The sequence below is a fragment of the Meles meles genome, chromosome 6, assembly GCF_922984935.1.
Source record: "Meles meles chromosome 6, mMelMel3.1 paternal haplotype, whole genome shotgun sequence".
In the NCBI taxonomy this organism is placed as follows: Eukaryota; Metazoa; Chordata; class Mammalia; order Carnivora; family Mustelidae; genus Meles; species Meles meles.
In genome coordinates, this window is record NC_060071.1 from 51,566,513 (window position 1) to 51,584,702 (window position 18,190).

General features: G+C 42.0%; 1 protein-coding gene across 5 annotated transcripts in view; it reads left to right on the forward strand.

Annotated features, from left to right (window-relative positions):
* MAP2K5 (mitogen-activated protein kinase kinase 5) overlaps nucleotides 1-18,190 on the forward strand; it is a 257,796-nt gene that overhangs the window by 175,153 nt on the left and 64,453 nt on the right. For all 5 annotated transcript variants that reach the window (XR_006818657.1, XM_046008023.1, XM_046008025.1 and 2 more), the window contains 2 exons: nucleotides 16,965-16,991; nucleotides 17,303-17,335. Coding sequence is in view for 4 of the 5 variants with exons in the window: in XM_046008023.1 (XP_045863979.1) it covers nucleotides 16,965-16,991; nucleotides 17,303-17,335 (60 nt within the window). In the remaining variant the exon portion in view is untranslated. The remainder of the gene's footprint in view (nucleotides 1-16,964; nucleotides 16,992-17,302; nucleotides 17,336-18,190) is intronic.

Genomic DNA, 18,190 nt, shown 5'->3' on the forward strand with positions numbered 1-18,190 from the left:
TTCGCAAAAAGGATGTGCTCAGCAACCTGCCAGCTGCGGCCGGAGCAGAGCATGGCCTGAGCAGAGAAGAAAGCAGGGAGGAGAGGCCCACTTGGAGACTTGTCCCTCCACCGGCCCAGCGTCAGTGCAGCTGACAGTGTCGTTAGCAGTGCGTCTTCCTGCCAGCGACACGCTGTGTACCCAGTGGGGACGCAGATGAGGGAAGGGTGTCAGGAATGTATCAGGGAGAGTTGGTGGCCTGGGGCCACTATAAAGATCAAAGGACTGGATTTTTTGTTGAGATGACCGTTCTGTAGGAACTCCCTTGTTTTGTGAGTTAGGTTTGTACTTGTTATTGGGACGCACTGTCTAGTTTTCTTCCCTTTAGGCCTTAAAGTTGCATAGCCTCATTGGCATGCAGTTTAGGACTCTGGGAAAAAAGTTCAGGAGCCTCTGTAAGTGCACAGCCATGTTACTACAACTTATGGTAGAAAAACAGCGATGTCTCCAATTTACCTTTCCGACATCGAGCTTCAGATCACTTCCTGTATCTGACTCAGGCTGTCTATCCCCCCCCACAGGGGCTGTTATTCCCAGCCTCCAGGTGAGAAGATTGAGGCCTGGACAGGTGAGGCCCCTTGCCTCAGGGCTGAGTGGGTGCAGGTAGGCCTAGGACTTGCAGGCAGCTAACCAAATGCCTGGGCTCTGTGGACTCTGAATCCGGTTGGCTGTTCATGCCACTCTTCTTCCCCATGAGCCCCTCCAAGCTCTTCTCCTGGTTTGCCTTGTCCACTCCAGGGGCCCTCTTGTGTGGATGAGAAATGCCAAACATCGGGGCCATGCCGTGGTAGATAATGACAGGCCGTTCCCTAGAGCCCTAGTGCTTTTCCTACTGTGTGTTTAGCAGAGTGATCCAAGGGTCTGGAGGGCTCCAGAGCTCTCCCCGACCCCAGTACCATTAAATTTTGGGTGCCTGCGAAGCAATAGGATCATGAAGAATTGTGTTTTTAAACATCTCGCCACCAGAAAGTAGTTCCACTTCTTGAACAGCTGAGCATTATCAGTAATCTGGGAAGATGCTCAGGTCTGGACAAGGACTGGAGCTGTGTATAGTTCATCATGTAGATCCAAATTCAGTTGACTTAAAAAACATGATGGTGGGCAATGGTTTGTTTAATGACGCCATAATTTAGGAGAAATGAAAAAGATTACCTGCTAAAAATTGTCATCCTTCATTCAAACTTTACAATGGTGCCCTGCATTAAGCCGGTAGTGAATCCATTAAGGAGCCTTTTCAGGGGACGTGCCAGCCCTGGCATTTGGAAATTTGGTAAGCAGGATGCCACAGGAAAGTGAAGATAACACAGATACAAATGTATTTAAAGTACTTTTGTGTGTATACAAATGTTGTTGTTCTTTTGGCTACAATTCCTGATCTTGGTTAATAAATTACATCAAAATGACCTGAAGTTAAAAAAAGGAAAAAAATCTGAGCAAATAGTGCCCCTGGTATTGTAAAGCTTTGAATGTTTTCACACCCCATTAATTTATTACTTCTCTTTCTTCATCTTTAAATTTCATTTTTTTTTTCAAAACTTCCGACTCCCCGCTGCTGCCGTGATTTTCATCTTGTTGTTAATTTTCCCTGCTCCATATGGAGCTGCAGACATTTCACCTGGAGGCTGTACTAGATTTTGTGGTAGTGATCGTACTTCCGGAGGCCAAAACTGTCATTTAGGGTTCCCGGTGCATCTGTCTGCGCCAGGCTTTTCACTGGCATGGGAGAGTGTGAATAACAAATTGGATGCACCTGAGATTCAGATGATTAGTGTGTTTTGTGAATCCCCACGACTGGTAAGCAGATCGCTCGGGGGGTGGGGGGGGGGGGCGGAGGGCCGTACAGCAACTGCGGGTGAATCTGTGCTCACACCTTGCATTTGGGGCTTCGCGAGGGAAGCACAAACATCCCAGGCAGTCTGAGTGCAGAGAGAGTAACAAATATTTCATCCCGCCTTGTCATTGATTAGAAAAGAGCCTTTAATTTCATTTCACCCCATGTTGTGATTAATTTGCATTCTTTGTCAGAAGTTAATGGAGTTTTTTATGGTTCACTCTGAAATCCTTGAAGACATCAGACTTGATCTGATGTTTATACAACCGCCAGCGGAATTTTTTCGTTTGATTGATGGCAAGCTTGATGTTATTCCAAACGGCTTTTTAAGCTGTTTTTAAGAATTATTTGAATAAAATGCAAGCAAGATATTGTTGTAACGATCAAGATTATCTGTTAAAAATCTGCTTCAAATAAAGAAGATGATAAGTAGTAAAAAGGATCAAAAACATAAGAGGTATAGTGAATGGCGACGTTATTTGTTAAAAATACATAAGAATGGCATTCAGATAAATTACTGCAATATCTAGAGATCATTTTTCTTGAAAAGAACATACCATCATCTGGCCAAATAGAATAATTAAGGCTAAGGTAGAAGGAAAGTCTGGATCTTTGGGATTAAAAACCTTTGCTACCAATTGGCTAATTCTCATTTATTCTGCTAGCTTTTGCCACCAATGTACGAAATAGAGATCTGCTGTTCTTAACTGAAGGAGACAAGGTCTGTCAGGCCTGTTAGCTGAACAAAATGATGACGTATTACTTGTCTCAATAAAGAGGCATTCTTAAATCCCAATACAAGTTCAACGTAAGTGGATAATAGAAGATTTTAAGTAAAAGACATGCATTCTTAATAGTATAACGACTGGCCTTTTTCATAAGATAGTACAGAAATGAAATACCCTGCTTTTAAAAGCAGGATACCCCAGTCGTTTGTGGGTAAAAGGAATGTGTGTTCGTTCCCTGTGCACCATCTATCAAAGTATGAGGGAAGCTGTAGGTGGTGTTTGCTCAGAACCCCCGTGCTACTAACCAAGGAAATATGTTTTGCAAATGCTTTTTGATTACTAATACCATTTGTTTGATATGGGGGCTTTGCCTTGCTTCAGCAGATTCTTGCTTTGCTGTGATTGCTGCTGGTGGAACTTACTCAGGTCAAAAAGCTACTTATCTGAGCACTTTCATTTAAAACAGACTAATTTATTTGCTGTATCTGAAAGTTTGCTAAATAATTGGGTGGGTTTAATTGAACTTACTGCTTTCTGATCCTTATATTAACATGATCTAAGGTCTTTTTTATTATATACAATCCATATTATTGACCAAATTTGCCCTGTTTTCATTTAAATGTAAGCAGCTTGTCAAGGAGAAAATATTTTGTTTAACTTGTCTTGGAAACCTGCTATTTTAATGTGTTGTTGTTGTTGTTGTTTTCAATTGACAGACTGTCTTTTAAACATTCATTTATTCTGTAGTAATAAATTGTGTTCTGGATAGAGCATTTGTCTCATAGTGGAGTACAAAGCGTATGTTCTTAAAACTATTTTAAAATATTAAACACTTTTCAAAAGCTAGTGCTGAAATTCTAGGGTTTTTTTTTTTTTTTGTTTTGTTTTTTAATATAATTTGAGGTCATTTTTTTTTAAGATTTTTTTATTTATTTGACAGAGAGAGAGAGAGATCACAAGTAGGCAGAGCAGCAGGCAGAGAGAGAGAGGGGGAAGCAGGCTTCCAGCCAAGCAGAGAGCCTCATGCAGGGTTCGATCCCAGGACCCCGAGATAATGACCTGAGCCAAAGGCAGAGGCTTAACCCACTGAGCCACCCAGGCACCCCAAAATTCTAGTTTTTATACCTAATTTTATTCATGTTTAAAAGCCTTTGACTATGCTACTGATTTTGATAATTTAATATTATTTTATATTCAATGTTTAATTTATTTCCATTCTCATTATTTGGGATATGAACATTTAAAGTATACTAATATTTAGGGGTGCCTGTGTAGCTCAGTCGGTTGGGTGTCCCAACTCTTGATTTCAGTTCATGTCTCAATCTCAGAGTAATGAGTTCAAGCCCCATGAAAACAATAAATAAATAAAGGAAGGAAGGAAGGAAGTATAGTAATGTTTAAAGTCATACAAAGTCAGATTTCATGTTCCAGGGAGGCCTGGGTGGCTCAGATGGTTAAGCATCTGCCTTCGGCTCAGGTCATGATCCCAGGGTCCTGGGATCGAGCCCCACATTGGACTCCCTGCTCAGTGAGGAGTCTGCTCTTGCCTCTCTGCCTCTGCGTCTCCTACTGCTTGTTCTCACTCCATCTCTCTCTCCCTCTCAAATGAATAAATAAAATCTTTTTTTAAAAAATAAGATTTCATGTTCCATAAAAGGCAGAGTTGAGGGGTGCCTGAGTGGCTCAGTCAGTTCAGCATCCAACTCTTGCTTTCAGCTCAGCCCCATGTAGGGCTCATTGCTGGGCGTGGAGCCTGCTTAAGATTCTCTCTCTCTCTCCCTCTCTGTCTGGCCCTCCCCCCACCCCCATTCTCTCTCTCTCCCTCTCTTTTAAAAAAAAAAGGCAGAGGTAAAATTTAAGTGATAGGAAGATGTTGACTTATATACATTTGCTTCTCCCCAGGAATCTTGAAACTCATTATCTATCTTATGCTTATCAGGAGATCTCTTGTTATTTGCTTAGCCTATTGCAGAGGTAGGAAGTGGCTTCCCAGTATGTCTCTAAAATAGAACAAAAATGGAGTAAAAAGAATGCCCAAAATACGGGTAGCTTAGAAACATGACATTTTTCACTAAGGATAAATTACTTGTTAATTTGAGGTATATGCAGTTAACCACTAAGCTAATGAACCCTGTCTTTTTTTTTTAAAGGATTTTTTTTTATTTATTTGACAGACAGAGATCACAGGTAGGCAGAGAGGCAGGCAGAGAGAGAGGGGGGAAGCAGGCTCCCCGCGGAGCAGAGAGCCCGATGCGGGGCTCGATCCCAGGACCCTGAGATCATGACCTGAGCCGAATGCAGAGCCTTAACCCACTGAGCCACCCAGGCACCCCACCCTGTCTTTTTTAAAACCCTAACCCCATGTTGGTTTGATTTTATGGCAACTCCTGAACTATTGTATGACGTACATCTCAGTTCAGTTCGACACACATTTGTCATCACAGGTACTGTGCCCTGGCACTGAGCACTGGAAGTACAGACATGAAACAGATGTGGTCCCTGCCCTCGAAGAGGCTAGTCTAGTGGAGAGAAAAGTACAAAACGAACACATGGCAGTTGATGCAAAGGGCACCCTACAGGAGGTAGTACACTCTGGTGTCAAGAGGAAGAGGTCACCTCACTTTAGGAAGCTGTGAAGGTTTCACAGAGCAGATGATGCCTCAGCGGAGACTCCTAGGCTAAAAGGAAGGGGATGAACCTTCCAGGCATTCTAGTCAAAAGGAGACTCATCTGGTAAAAGATAAAGGTGTGAAGCAGTATGTTGCATGCAGTAGCCCTCCAGGACTTAAACTCAGTAGGGAACCACTACTACTCCTCTTGCTTTCGTCTCCCTCCCATTTGAGGAATTTCCCTACGTGACTTTTAAAGGAGCGCTGGGACGGAAAGGAAGAAATGGGAGGGCAGAGTGGTAGAGGAGAGCGGGGGTGTGTCAGGATGGAGATAGTGCGGAGAGACCAGGTAATGAAATCGGGGTTGAGAATTTCGTGAGTCCCTTTGAGATGACCGGGAGCCAGTCTAAGGCTGGAAATCATTACGTTTTAAGATCTCCGCCCCCAAGGTCAGCTGGCACATGCCTCTGAGGGACTTGGCACATCACAGGACATTTTCTAGACCGCTGGGGTAGGGAGTTGTCATGCTCAGTTGAGCTAATGCCTACAAGGACACTTTGAAAAATATAAGAGGGTAAACAAGAGCAAGGTAATATTAGTATTATTTATATTTCCAGAAAGTACTTTAGGGATTTACCTATGTGACTCTGAAAATATATGACCATGAATCATGTCTCACACCAGATAGGACTAAAATGAATTACTTTTCTGATCCCACAAGAGCCTTCCTTTACAGTCCTTCTTTTTCGACTTACAATTTATCATTCACAATCACAATCATAATATATAGAATTATATACAGAAACTAGTCATTTTTAGTTCAGTAACCGGGGACCATGACTCTTTTATGATTTTTAAGTAATCGGCTTAGCCCAGAAATAGAATTGAACTTTGAAGTCATGAATTTGTCGCCCAGTCAGGCTTCCAGGTGGCCACTTTGCCATCTTCTCTCCCCCGTGGGCTCTGTGGTCTGGGAGCCCTTCCACTGTTTCCCCTTTGGTTTTCATGGGTGCTGTCTGCTACTTCATGGGATCTGCGAATTTCAGAATGTGACGAGATCTTACACTGATCTCCTCCAACTCTTCTGTTTTACAGAGGAGGAAATGGGATTCCAATAGCCATCCGGTGACTCACACCTGATGACCAGGTGGTCAGCAACAGGGTCAGATTGGTTCCCACCCTACAAGGACAGTGTGGGGAGTAAGGCACCCAGAGGCTTTGATCCCAAATGGCCATTTTTATTTGGCACAACCGTCCACTCGAGTACTGCCTCCAGCTGGCGTGTGCAGAGCTGGAAGTTACTGTCCCAGGATGCTCCCTGTCTGCCAGGGAATTGCCAGTGGTCCAGAGCCCTGGGGGGATGTGGTCCTCAAAGGTAGCAGCAGCAAGGACATCAGTTCTGACCGTACTCCAGTGTTTTACTTACCACTATTTTCAGTATAGAAAACTTGGGTAGATTTGGGATTCTAAGTTAAAAAGGGGGCAGACCCGCCCAAGTTTCGTTTGAGCACAGATTACTTTTCTGATGTTTAACAGTTCTGGATTGATGCTTGGGGGGCTTGGAAATTCTTCCTCAGTAAAGTGCTAACGATACTAAGAACCCAGCCCTCTTTAGTGCCAATCAAATAGACAAGCTAAGTTCATTGAAAACTCAGTGAGTTGCCTAAAAGGAGCAAAGAGCTGATTTGATTTAGGGCTAGAGATTGCTCGGGACACACCAGGCGGAAAGAGGGTCCCCAGGGTTGCCGGGAGCTAGGAAAGGAGGCAGTTATCTGGTTACACACATGGTCAGGGTGTCAGCTCCAAGGAATTGTGGGAAACTGAGGCAACCAGTTAGAACTGAGTGTGGATTCACTCTGTCAAAGCCTGTAGGTGGTGAGCGCCATGGGGAGAGGGAAAGGAAAGCTTGAGTATAGATTGGTCTCATGAGGAAAGGAGGCCAGAGGAGGAAAAAGACCAAAGAGGGTAATGAAGCTTGTCTTGTTTTCTGTTCAGAAACAGGTTGCAAAGAGCACTATTCTGGGCATGAGGAGAGCGTGACTGTAGTCCTGGTTCTAGTTTGGTAAAATACAGGAAACAAGAAAAAGTTGGCAGCTAAAGGCCTTCCTCCAGCCCATGCCCTTTGGACAGCCCTTTGCCACCCTAGCCAGGCAGCTACCAACGCTACTGATTTAGGGCAGAGAGGACCAGGAGGCAACAAGTGACACACCCGGCAGGTGACAAGTTAAATCATTGTCAGAATATGGTTTACTCTCCCTCCCCCTGGCAAACACGCACAACAGATCTCAGTTTTCTCATCTGGAAAAGATAGAGGTGTGCTAGGTCAGTGATTGTAGAATGATGGAAGACAGGACATGAAGTCAGTGGGAAGTCACACCTGGACACATACACACATGCTTGCACACACAAACACCAGGACAATTCTGATTTGCTCTCCTAGTTTTGGTTAATGTGTCTAAGTAATATGTTACATGAACTTTGATAAACAAGAGTCTGAAAAATGCTGGCCTAGATCCTTCTGTGGTCTCCTTTCATCTGGTATGAATATCCTCCTCTTTTCCACACCTCCAGCTACCTTTCTCATCACCATCTCCCCGAGGACACTCTTGGACTCTACTGAACTAGATTTCACTTACATCAAAGCATGAAAGTTGTGTTCTACAACTCTGAAACAGAAAGCAAACTGTGTTCAGTTCCTTCTAGATCCATGGCTGCTTTCCTTTAAGTCCTGTTTTGAATCTCAGCCACAATCAAACCAGTAAGACACATTTTAAGTAACACGGTTACATGTGACTAGATTTCAAGATTCTTTCCTTCCAATGCAAGCTCTGTGCTTAAGTCTTAGCTCTGACCCTGATTTTCAGGGACCTTAAATAAGTCGCTCATTTTTGTGGACAAGCAATTGTGGCTTATCCATCTTTTGGGTCCTAGATTCCAGTATAGTGAGTGCCTGGCAGAGAGTGAGTAAACGAATCAATGAGTTAGTGATTTAGTCTGACTTGACTTTTTTACATGTTGGCAAAGCAGACATTAGAAGGAAAAAGAATCAATACACATTTTTAGGCTTTAAGTTAGTAATTTTGTCCCCTTTTCTTCTGTGTCCATATTTCCACCCTGTCCTGCCAGCATTAATATCTGAAAGATAAAAGCTTCCAAAGAGTTGTCTTAAGATACTTGAGGGTTTTTATGTAAGACAAGACATGGATTGGTACTGTCAGGAGGGGTAGAACTGGAATAAGAGGTAGAAGGGACAGTGAGAAGACATAAGCTCCCCATCAGTGCATGTGTCCAGGCAGAAGCCCCGTCCACCATGAGTGTCATGAAGAAGAGATTCAGGGATCAGATCAAGGTGGGGAGATGAACAAATTAGATTCTTCCAGGCCCCACAAGTTCAGCTTCAGTGTTGGACAGGCCTCTCCTGAGCCAAACAAACAAAAGGCTGATGTCGTATTTCCTATCTGTTGCAAGGAAGAGGCAACAGGTGGAAAATAGACTTGCCTCGGTTCTGCATTGGTTTAATCATGTAATCATTTTGACTCTCGAATACTCTGTCAGTAGAAAACACAAAAGAAATAGGAGAGTATAGGAAAGAAGTAATTCTTTCTCAGTCCAAGATTTGTAAACTTCCCTGTTTCCCTTCATTGAGCCAACCATGTGATATGGCTATCAAAAACGTGAGTGGACTTAGAACCTCCAGGAGTTTCCTCTGCTGAGTGCTGTAGAATGTCCAGAACAAGGTGACCGAGCCAGTCAGTGTGAGGTATATGTGCAGGCATGGGTGTTCTGCTTTGTGAGGAACACATGCCCATGACACAACATTCTAAGAAAGGTCATCACAGTGATGGAGAATGTGAAACCCTGCCTGGCTCCCCCCCAGGCAGCTTTCCAGTTGAGGCAATGGGAAACCCAAATCAAGTTGCCTCAGCCGCAAGGGGACCTGATTGAACTGCATGGTCAAGAATAAGTATTGCTGGTTTTTGGTAGAACTTGATCCAACAAGTCACTTTTGGTTCTGCTCTTGGTGGTCTTCTTCCTTCACAGACCAAGACCAGTTCTTGGAGTTCCAGGGTGATGTGCTCCCCGATGAGAAGGAAGAGCGGGTCTCTCTGCTCTAGGCTTCAGTTTCACTGGGTCAGTTTAGCTCCCCAAGCCCAGGGGATTTGGATGATGCTGACTCATTTAAGCCTAAATCACATGCCCCACCATAAAGCTGGTGATGAAGTAGCTGGGGGAGTGGGGGGTGGGGAGCACATGGGCGATTTAGGAGCAGGGGGATGTCATTAGAGTATCATTATTAATAGACGGGAGAAGAATAGAGGGCATACCAGTCAGAGCAAATGATCCCAGGAAGAAAACAGGATGTTCACTCAAGAGAAAAAACATGGTGGAGAAACAACCATCTTCAAATATGTGAACTGACATCACTAGACGTAATCACTATAGCGCTGGACCATGGGCATATCTCCTAGGAGGACATATTTTAACTCATAATCAAAAAGGACCTTCTAAGAATTGAAGTCACCCAGGATAGAATCATTGGAATCCCATCTCTGGAAGTCTTCTAGCAAAGACAGGATGCCCGACTGTCAGGAAGAGCATAAAGTGAATTTCCACATGGAGCAAGGGGTCAGACCAGGTGACCTCCAGCATCGTTCTGGATTCTATGGCATGTGGGGGATTGAAGCTAACAGAGATACAGACTAAATGAGAGCTCCAGAAAAAACCCTTTGAGACATTTTGACACCTTAAAAATCTTTTCCTATAGCAGATTTATTTGACCATAAAGAATGGAATGGTCAACAGGCCTTTCTCAAAAAAACCACATCTCCTCCCACTGCCGCGCCCTCCCCCCAACATACACACATAAGTGATGTTCCAAGCTAGATTCTGAAATAAGATCACCCTTTACTGGAACAAAGAAAAGAGAAAAGTTTGATACAACAAATGTATCTTCTTTGAAAGGAAAAATCTTCTAAACCTTATCTGGAAGGAAAGTGCTTAATGGACGTCTTGGCCAACCCTTGTACCATTAGGGAGAGGGTTAATTTTATAATTCACATTGATCATTTTAAATTGTGTTTCTGAGCCCCTGCTTTTCTAACAAAATTTAGGTCTAAATATTAAAATTTACATTCACCCAGAGGATGATTTACTGGGGTTTCTGTACACCTACGTGGAGTCGGACATGAGCTGTGTCAATTTTAAATACACGAAGGATAAAAGAGTGTAGACTGGCAGTCAGGTCCTTTCTTTCCTGCTCACGGACTGGCAGACCCAGCAAATGAATAATGTTACAGTGTACCTTGATGCTCCAGCTGCTGTGTTTTGTGTGAAAATGCATTGTCCTTGATACTCGGGAAGTGATAAGAGCCAAGTGATCTAATTTATGGCTGTGATGATTTTCTGTCTGGTCCCATCTGAGCTGAGCCCTCCTCTAGGCATCTTAGAGCCTTTCTGTCCCACCCAGATGTTTGTGAAATTCAAAGATATCTGGTTTTAGCTTTTTTTTTTTTTTAAGATTTTATTTATTTATTTGACAGACAGAGATCACAAGTAGGCAGAGAGGCAGGCAGAGAGAGGAGGAAGCAGGTTCCTCCCTGAGCAGAGAGCCCGATGCGGGGCTCGATCCCAGGACCCTGGGATCATGACCTGAGCTGAAGACAGAGGCTTTAACCCACTGAGCCACCCAGGCACCCTGTTTTAGCTTTTAAAAAACTGGTCATTCCCGAAGGCAGCAGAGAGAAGGTGCCATGAGTGGCTCCTTGCTAAATCTTCTTGCCACTTATTTTAAGTCCTTAATTGTTTAGGTTTCATGACTTATTTTTTTGTTTTTGTTTTGTTCTGTATAAGGTATGCTAATAGACTACAGGCATGATAAGAACTTGAACAACAACAGAGGCTGATAAACAGGAGAGCTATGATGGCACAAATGAATTATACTTGTTCACTTTATGTTATTAGTAATTATATATTATTCATTTATTTTGTCTCATCCTGTATTCAATATCTAAAAATACCAGCTCATCAGACTTCCCATTTATGGTTCACTAGGGTACATTTTGTTCTAAAAAAATTTTGTTCTAAAAAAAAAAAAATTTTTTTTTAAACAGTCCTTTGTTTAGGAAATCTTAGAGTAAGTTAGTGGTACTAAGCAATGTGTGTTTAGCTTGTGGTCCGGTGGAAATAATTTTTCTTTTCTCTCGTTGAAGGCTTTTGGAGATTTGAGCCCTTTGGTTTTGCAAGCTGTAATAGATTGGAGGTGGTGTGTCCCTAATTTTAACACCCAGCACTGGGCCAGTTAAAATTAGATTGAATGCCATTATCAGCTGCTGAGGCCATGGGGGTCTGACTGGCATTCCAGGGGTCTTTCTGACTCCCATTTATGCATTTTGTCTACACCAGGCAGCCTCCTGAGTAAGTATCTACTGTATCTATGACCTTGGACACTGCACCCCTCTTCTTTTTTTTTTTTTAATATTTTATTTATTTATTAGTCAGAGAGAGAGAGAGCACAGGCAGACAGAGCTGCAGGCAGAGGCAGAGGGGAAGCACTGCACCCCTCTTAACCTCAGTTTCTCTGATAGCAAAATGAGTAGATGGCAGTAGACCATCTCTGAAGCTAGTTTCATTAAGAAAAAAAAAAATTAGGTCATTATTCTTTATTTATAATATAAGTCTCTGTTTACCCTAATCCTGGTTTATATTAGGCAGGGTTAAGCTTAATGCATCTGATCTGAAAAGATAGTCTGCAGAATAGCTACAGTTGCTAAAACATGAGGTGTGGAACAAGAATAGAGTTGAACATTGAAGGCTGGAGTGTGGCACCATTCACTCCACACACACAGGCACCCCCGGTATCCTTTACAAATGCCACCCATATCATTTAATTTCATATTTCCTTTTTCTGCTTAAGAGAAAATAACACAAGCCTGAAAAGCAGTAAATATGTAAAGAGAAAATTTGTCAACTGATACTGGAAGATCTGACCTCAGCGAAACATAAATCTCTCCGACAAGGGCTGCAGAGCAAGCCATAATTTTAGAGAGTAAAAGAGAAAATGAAAGCTCCTAGCCGGTGTCTTCTTGAAGTTACATAGGTGGATCGTTTTCATTTTCTGATTGTGCTTCTGCGCATAATGTCAAAGGGCTGGTGACAAAGTCAGCTTTCCCTCTGGGTGTAGAAAGCACCTCTGCAGAGATGGGAAGGGGATGTTGGGCTCCCAGAGTTGCTGTTTCTCCCACAGAGTCATGGACTACGAAGTTGAGGCCCCATAAGCAAACTTTTGCATTGGTACTTTCCACTCTAGGATCATCTCGCAAAGTCATTTGTTGTGTCACAGGAGCTTTTGAAATTGCCAACTGCATGGTCCTTGCAAGGAAATAAGTGATAAGTGTTACTGGGTGCCTGGGTGGCTCAGTGGGTTAAAGCCTCTGCCTTCGGCTCAGGTCATGATCCCACAATCCTGGGATCAAGCCCCACATCGGGCTCTCTGCTCTGCGGGGAGCCTACTTCCCCCTCTCTCTGCCTGCCTCTCTGCCTACTTGTGATCTCTGTCTGTCAAATAAATAAATAAAATCTTGAAAAAAAAATGATAAGTATTACTGAAGGAACACCCCATAATTGACACCCAGACCTGCCTGTTATGAAGTCAGTCCTCCCTGTTTAAAAACATAAGGATCTGTCTTACATCAGACTGAGGCTTAGCTGTCCCTGCTTAGTGTGACTTAAAGTCTTATAGCTAAAGAAGAAAAAAAAAAAAAAAAAAGCAAGACTCTGCCCAGAAGAGGGAAGAGATTCATCTAATTAGTTTACCTAACGCTACTGGTTCTGGAGACTGATTAGCAAAGTGTAATGACCGGAGGAATGATTTGTTCTGTTCATTGTCCCAGAATACTAGTTACACATAGGAAACTCAACACCAGCAAAGCGGGCAGGCAGGACTCTGGATTTGGACGAGTTAGTTATAAACGGCATTTCATATGTTGTGGGGTACAGGCAGTTCATCAGCCCTAACAATATTACTGTGTTCCTCTGAACTCCGCTCTCGCAGCAAAGCATTTGGAAGGCAGACCTAGAATAAAGAGAGGCATTCACAGAGCTAACATTTTATGTCGAGTACCCTTAGCACCGCTTGTAATGTGCTATAAAACGCAGGGCTTCCCTCTTCCATGAACTGTGTGCCAAAGCAGAGGCAGTGACTAGAGGTCGACTTCGTTGTGGTCTGCTTTATGGGTACTGCACCCATACAGCGGTGTGATCTTGAAAAAGGTAAACAACAAAGAGTTTAGCAGTGAAAAATATGCCTAATATAAATACAGTCGCATCTGTGGCAGTTCAGAATTTGAAAAATACAACTGTGGCCTTAAATTTTCCGGTGGAATTAAACAGAGGAACAGCATATAACCTTTAAGGCAATATATCTGAGATGGAGAAAGGAAAGAATATATCTAACTGTATGGTCTGTGTGGCATTCATATAAAGGAAAGCGCAGTAGCTTTATTTAATTGAGAAAATGAATCAATTACAATGATGTTGCATCACCAAGTTCTCGTGAAATAGAAGATATAAGTCACCGCATTGTGTAACAGTGTTAAAAAGTAATTGAGTATCTTGAGCATTTTGAATCAATTTCAGGTACTAGCACTGCTACCTTAATACAAAATTTATGAAGATGATTTCATATAATATGTAGCTATCAAAGCCGTGTAATAAAACCTGGTAACAACATCTCTCTTTAAGAATCTGAGAAACACAGTATAGTTATAAGATCATAAAAAAGACTTTGGTATTGCTGTTGCTCTCTTTCTCATAGTAAAGAGAAAGCATTAAAATGGTAAAATTTTAAGTTGTCTTCAACCATGGCTTCTTTAACCCACAGAACAGGGCAAAGTGGAGACTCTGAGAGCTTAGTTCATGAGGAAGTGTTCTGCCCTGAACTCATTTCAGACAACTTATGTGTTGTTGGGAACGATGTTGTATCATTTATTCCTGGTTTTATTTTGAAACATCTCACTTAGAATGTTTGCTGTGTGGTTTTCCTCAGAGAATGTTGTAATCCCCCTGACTGTTGGAAATTTGTGAAAAACAGTCTCTTTGCCAAAAATGGATTTCTGATTCTTTGTTTGTTACAAGTAACCTCCCCTGTTGAAGTAGATCGATCTTACGAAGAATGGAGGGGTGGGGGAAGAGTACCCGTGTGTACCTGGAAAAAATAAAATCAAACACCAAAGAGATCCCCTATCGTAGGAGAAGTGACCTGGGCCTTTCAAGATTTCTGAAAGGTGATGTGGCTTGTTACCAAAGTACTTAACCTCGCTGGGGTGGGAGTTAACCCTTCTTCCTTTTTAAAGTACATCTTTACCATGAGAGCATTATGCAGAAAGTACTCATGGACTAGAGGAAGGAGCAGTAATTCAGCATAGCATTAAGTGGGAACTATTCAAGAAGAAGCCAAGTCAGCAGCCAAGAACCGCCAGTCATCATGGTACAGCGGTTTCAGGGAGTGGTGGCCAGGGAGAGGGATGAGTAGGCCCTGTGTTCAGTTGGGATAATGCAGGGAAAAGTGCTTTTTAAAACACTCAAGCACTAGGTGAAGGGTCTGCTGATAAGCCGTATGGAGGAGAAAAAGAAAGAAAAGAAAAAAACGCAAAAACATAGTTTCTGCCCTTGGGAAGCTTGCAGCCTAGTTCAGAGGAACCCACCCAAAATTGATGATTTTTTTTTTTTTCAACTTTACCACACCAAGTATAAATACATACAAATCCAGTTGTTTTTAAATAATCCTGTGATTGTCGACAGATACTATACAGACTCTGGAAAGAAAGAAGCATAGGAGAAGCCCTGGCATCACTGTCCCTGCGGCCTTGGGCCTGCCCCAATCTCTGAGAGGCCAGTCTTCCCAGCAGAAGAAAGAAGTGATCATCCCTGGGGCACCTGGGTGGTTTATTCGGTTAAGTGACCAACTCATTTTGGCTCAGGTCCTGATCTCAGGGCGGTGAGATTAAGCCCCGTGCTTAGGGCTCCTTGCTCAATGAAGAGTCTGCTTGAGATTGCTCTCCCTTTCCCTCTCCCTCCCCTCTGCTCCTCTCGCTGAAATAAATAAATAAATAAATAAATAAATAAATAAATAAATAAATAAAATCTTAAAAAAAAAAAAAGAAATGATCATCCCTGCCAACCTCAGGGTGGTTGTGTAGATCAAATATACATGGAAGAACTTTTTATTTTTTTATTTTATTTCTTTTTTTTAAAGATTTTATTTATTTATTTGCAAGAGGGAGTGAGCACAAGAGGGAGAGGGAGAACCGGACTCCCCATTGAGCACAGAGCCTGACGCAGGACTGGATACCAAGACCCCGAGACATGATCTGAGCCAAAGCCAGACGCCCAATGGGCTGAGCCAACCAGGGGCCCCGTGGAATAACTTTTTAAGACACCATTAAAATTTTTTTAATTTAAAAAATACAGTTGACTCCTGAACAACATGGGTTTGAACTGCATGGGTCTACTTATATGCAGATTTGGGGGATAAAAACAGTGCATAACTATAAATGTATTTTCTCTTACGATTTTCTTAACAGCACTCTCTTTTCTCTAGATTACTCTATTACAAGAATACAGCGTGTACTACATACCATGTAAAATATGTGTTACTCGATCGTTTATGGTATCGGTAACACTTGTGGTCAATGGGAGGCTGTTAGTCTCTGGGGAGTCAAAAGTTATATATGGATTTTCAGCTGCACAGGTGTTGGCATCCCTAACCTGCATAACTCATTGATCAACTGTCCAATTACCACATTCCCTATATTTTACTAGCTGGTTGGGGCTGTTATCTCAGCAAACAACTGACCTGTCAGTACTGTACTTGGTTTCTGAAATTTTCCTTTTTAGGAAATTTAATACCTGGGACTCCATTTTCATGAGTCTGTGATATCTGCAGTCATTTGTGGCGAGGGTGGGGGTGGAGGGCTTGAAGTGTTTAGTACTTCGGTCACTATCTGGATGTGTTATTAATTTGGTGTCATGTTTTAGTAACTTCCTAAGAGATATGGCTTATCCGTGTTCGAAGTGTGAGCAGCCTGCCTTCACAATGTTCATTAGGAGTAGGCATTCACTTGTCTCTGCTTTTTATTCCCTGAGAAACAGTGTAAAACTTGCATGAATTTGATTTTCCCAGAGAGCATTGCTTCCCAGGAAACGGGCTAAAGGAACTTTGGAAAAGGTGGAATCTTCACCCCACTCTGGAGTTAAAGACAAATACTTCAACCACATAATTAAAGTTTTCTTCACAAAATAGGGGATTGTGAGCAGACACTGGCAGGAATCCAAAATTCTAATTTCTGACTATGATTTAATTTCAATTTTAAATAAATCGGTTTTTAATTTAAAAAGAGTGAGCTTCATAACATTAGCAATGATTGCAACATTAAGCCCAGTGTTCACAATCTAGCAATATAAAACATTATTTATATCTGAATCGTAAACAGCCTTTTGAAATGGATTATGGTTTTTCTCCCTATTCTAATACAACCTGGAGGGTACTAAAAAGTGTTGTGTGAAATTAACATTCTGCTGACTTTCGCCTATAAATGAGAAGCGAGCTATTAACATTTGTGTATTTTCATTATGTAAATTGTGTTAACACATGCCCACAAATTGCCACCAGCAATGCAATAATTTTCTCTCAGTGATCATAATGTGTCCAAGTGAGTCATTTTGATTATGACATGCTAATTACATATTGCCTTTTTTCAGATTCAGAAAAACCAGGGATCTTTAATGGTAAGCTTTATGAGTTCAGAAAAAAATTCACTTTTCTTTTTCCTGATGGCTGCTTCCTTTGCATGCTTGAATGCCTTGTTTTAAACTTAGCAAATTGCATTTTGAAGGAAATGCAAACCTTTAACTGCCTGTATTAGATTAGGTACCATTAGAAATAATAGAACATCCTGAGCATCAATGTTTTTATAAGAGTTTGCTGTTGTTGATTAATCTTGCTATATTTTATTGCATTAATGATTTTTTCTTTCCACTCCACTGTAAAGATATTGCATCGAGGCTAATACTTTTTCCTTTCTTCTTTCCCGTTGCAGCCTCTCCAGCTTCTGCAGTGCATTGTTGATGAGGTGAGGCATCGTCTTATGTGCTTTCACTCCTAAAGTCATTCCTAATGGTGTGGAAAGCTTATATTTTGTTTCCTAATGAAGCACAGTGCCCGACATCCTCGGAGCAAGTTGTGTTGTATGGCTCTGAGCTGTGTTACGTGGACTAGCCTTGTCCTGAATCCCACTCTTCGGCTTCTGGCCCAGAATCCCTGCCCAAACAGACTGTCCCACGGGCTGGTCCTCAGGGGTATTGGAAGCCCTAAAGACAAAACAGGATAATATTAATTCATCGTCTCCCTAGCCAGATGGGGATGGAGCCGGAAATTAAAGTGGTATCTTTTTTTTTTTTTCCAGAGCAGATATTTAAAGTCATTCCAGTAGTCAAGGGTCAGAGTTGAACAGCAGACATAAGCTGGATAAAATTTGTCTTCCTTGCTTTATTTACCCAAAGCATAGCAGGGTGATAAAAATGTTCCAAAGCTCTAGGTCAACAGTTCAGCTTTAATTTCCTAATTAGTCGTTTTCCCCTAGAATACATTCCTAACTTCTTGTGCTTTTAATGGGAATCCTCACATTTTAAGTCACCCTACCTCTGATAATCCCATCCATTGAGCTCCGTGGTCCCTTTGCCTTCTTGGAATTAATCTCCCTGCGTCTCTTTCTCAGTCTACTCTTTCGACTCCTTATTCTGAATTTAAAGTCTGTTTTTCTGTAAATTAGCAGAGTACAAGGCTTCCAGTATATGAAGCGCTCAATGAAGAACCATTAATGTTTTTTTAAAAACTGGGCTTGCCTACCAGCAATGTTTATTTTTTAAACTTTAACTTTACAATATTTAAAACACTTGTAATGAAGGCGATAAATGATTCAGATAGG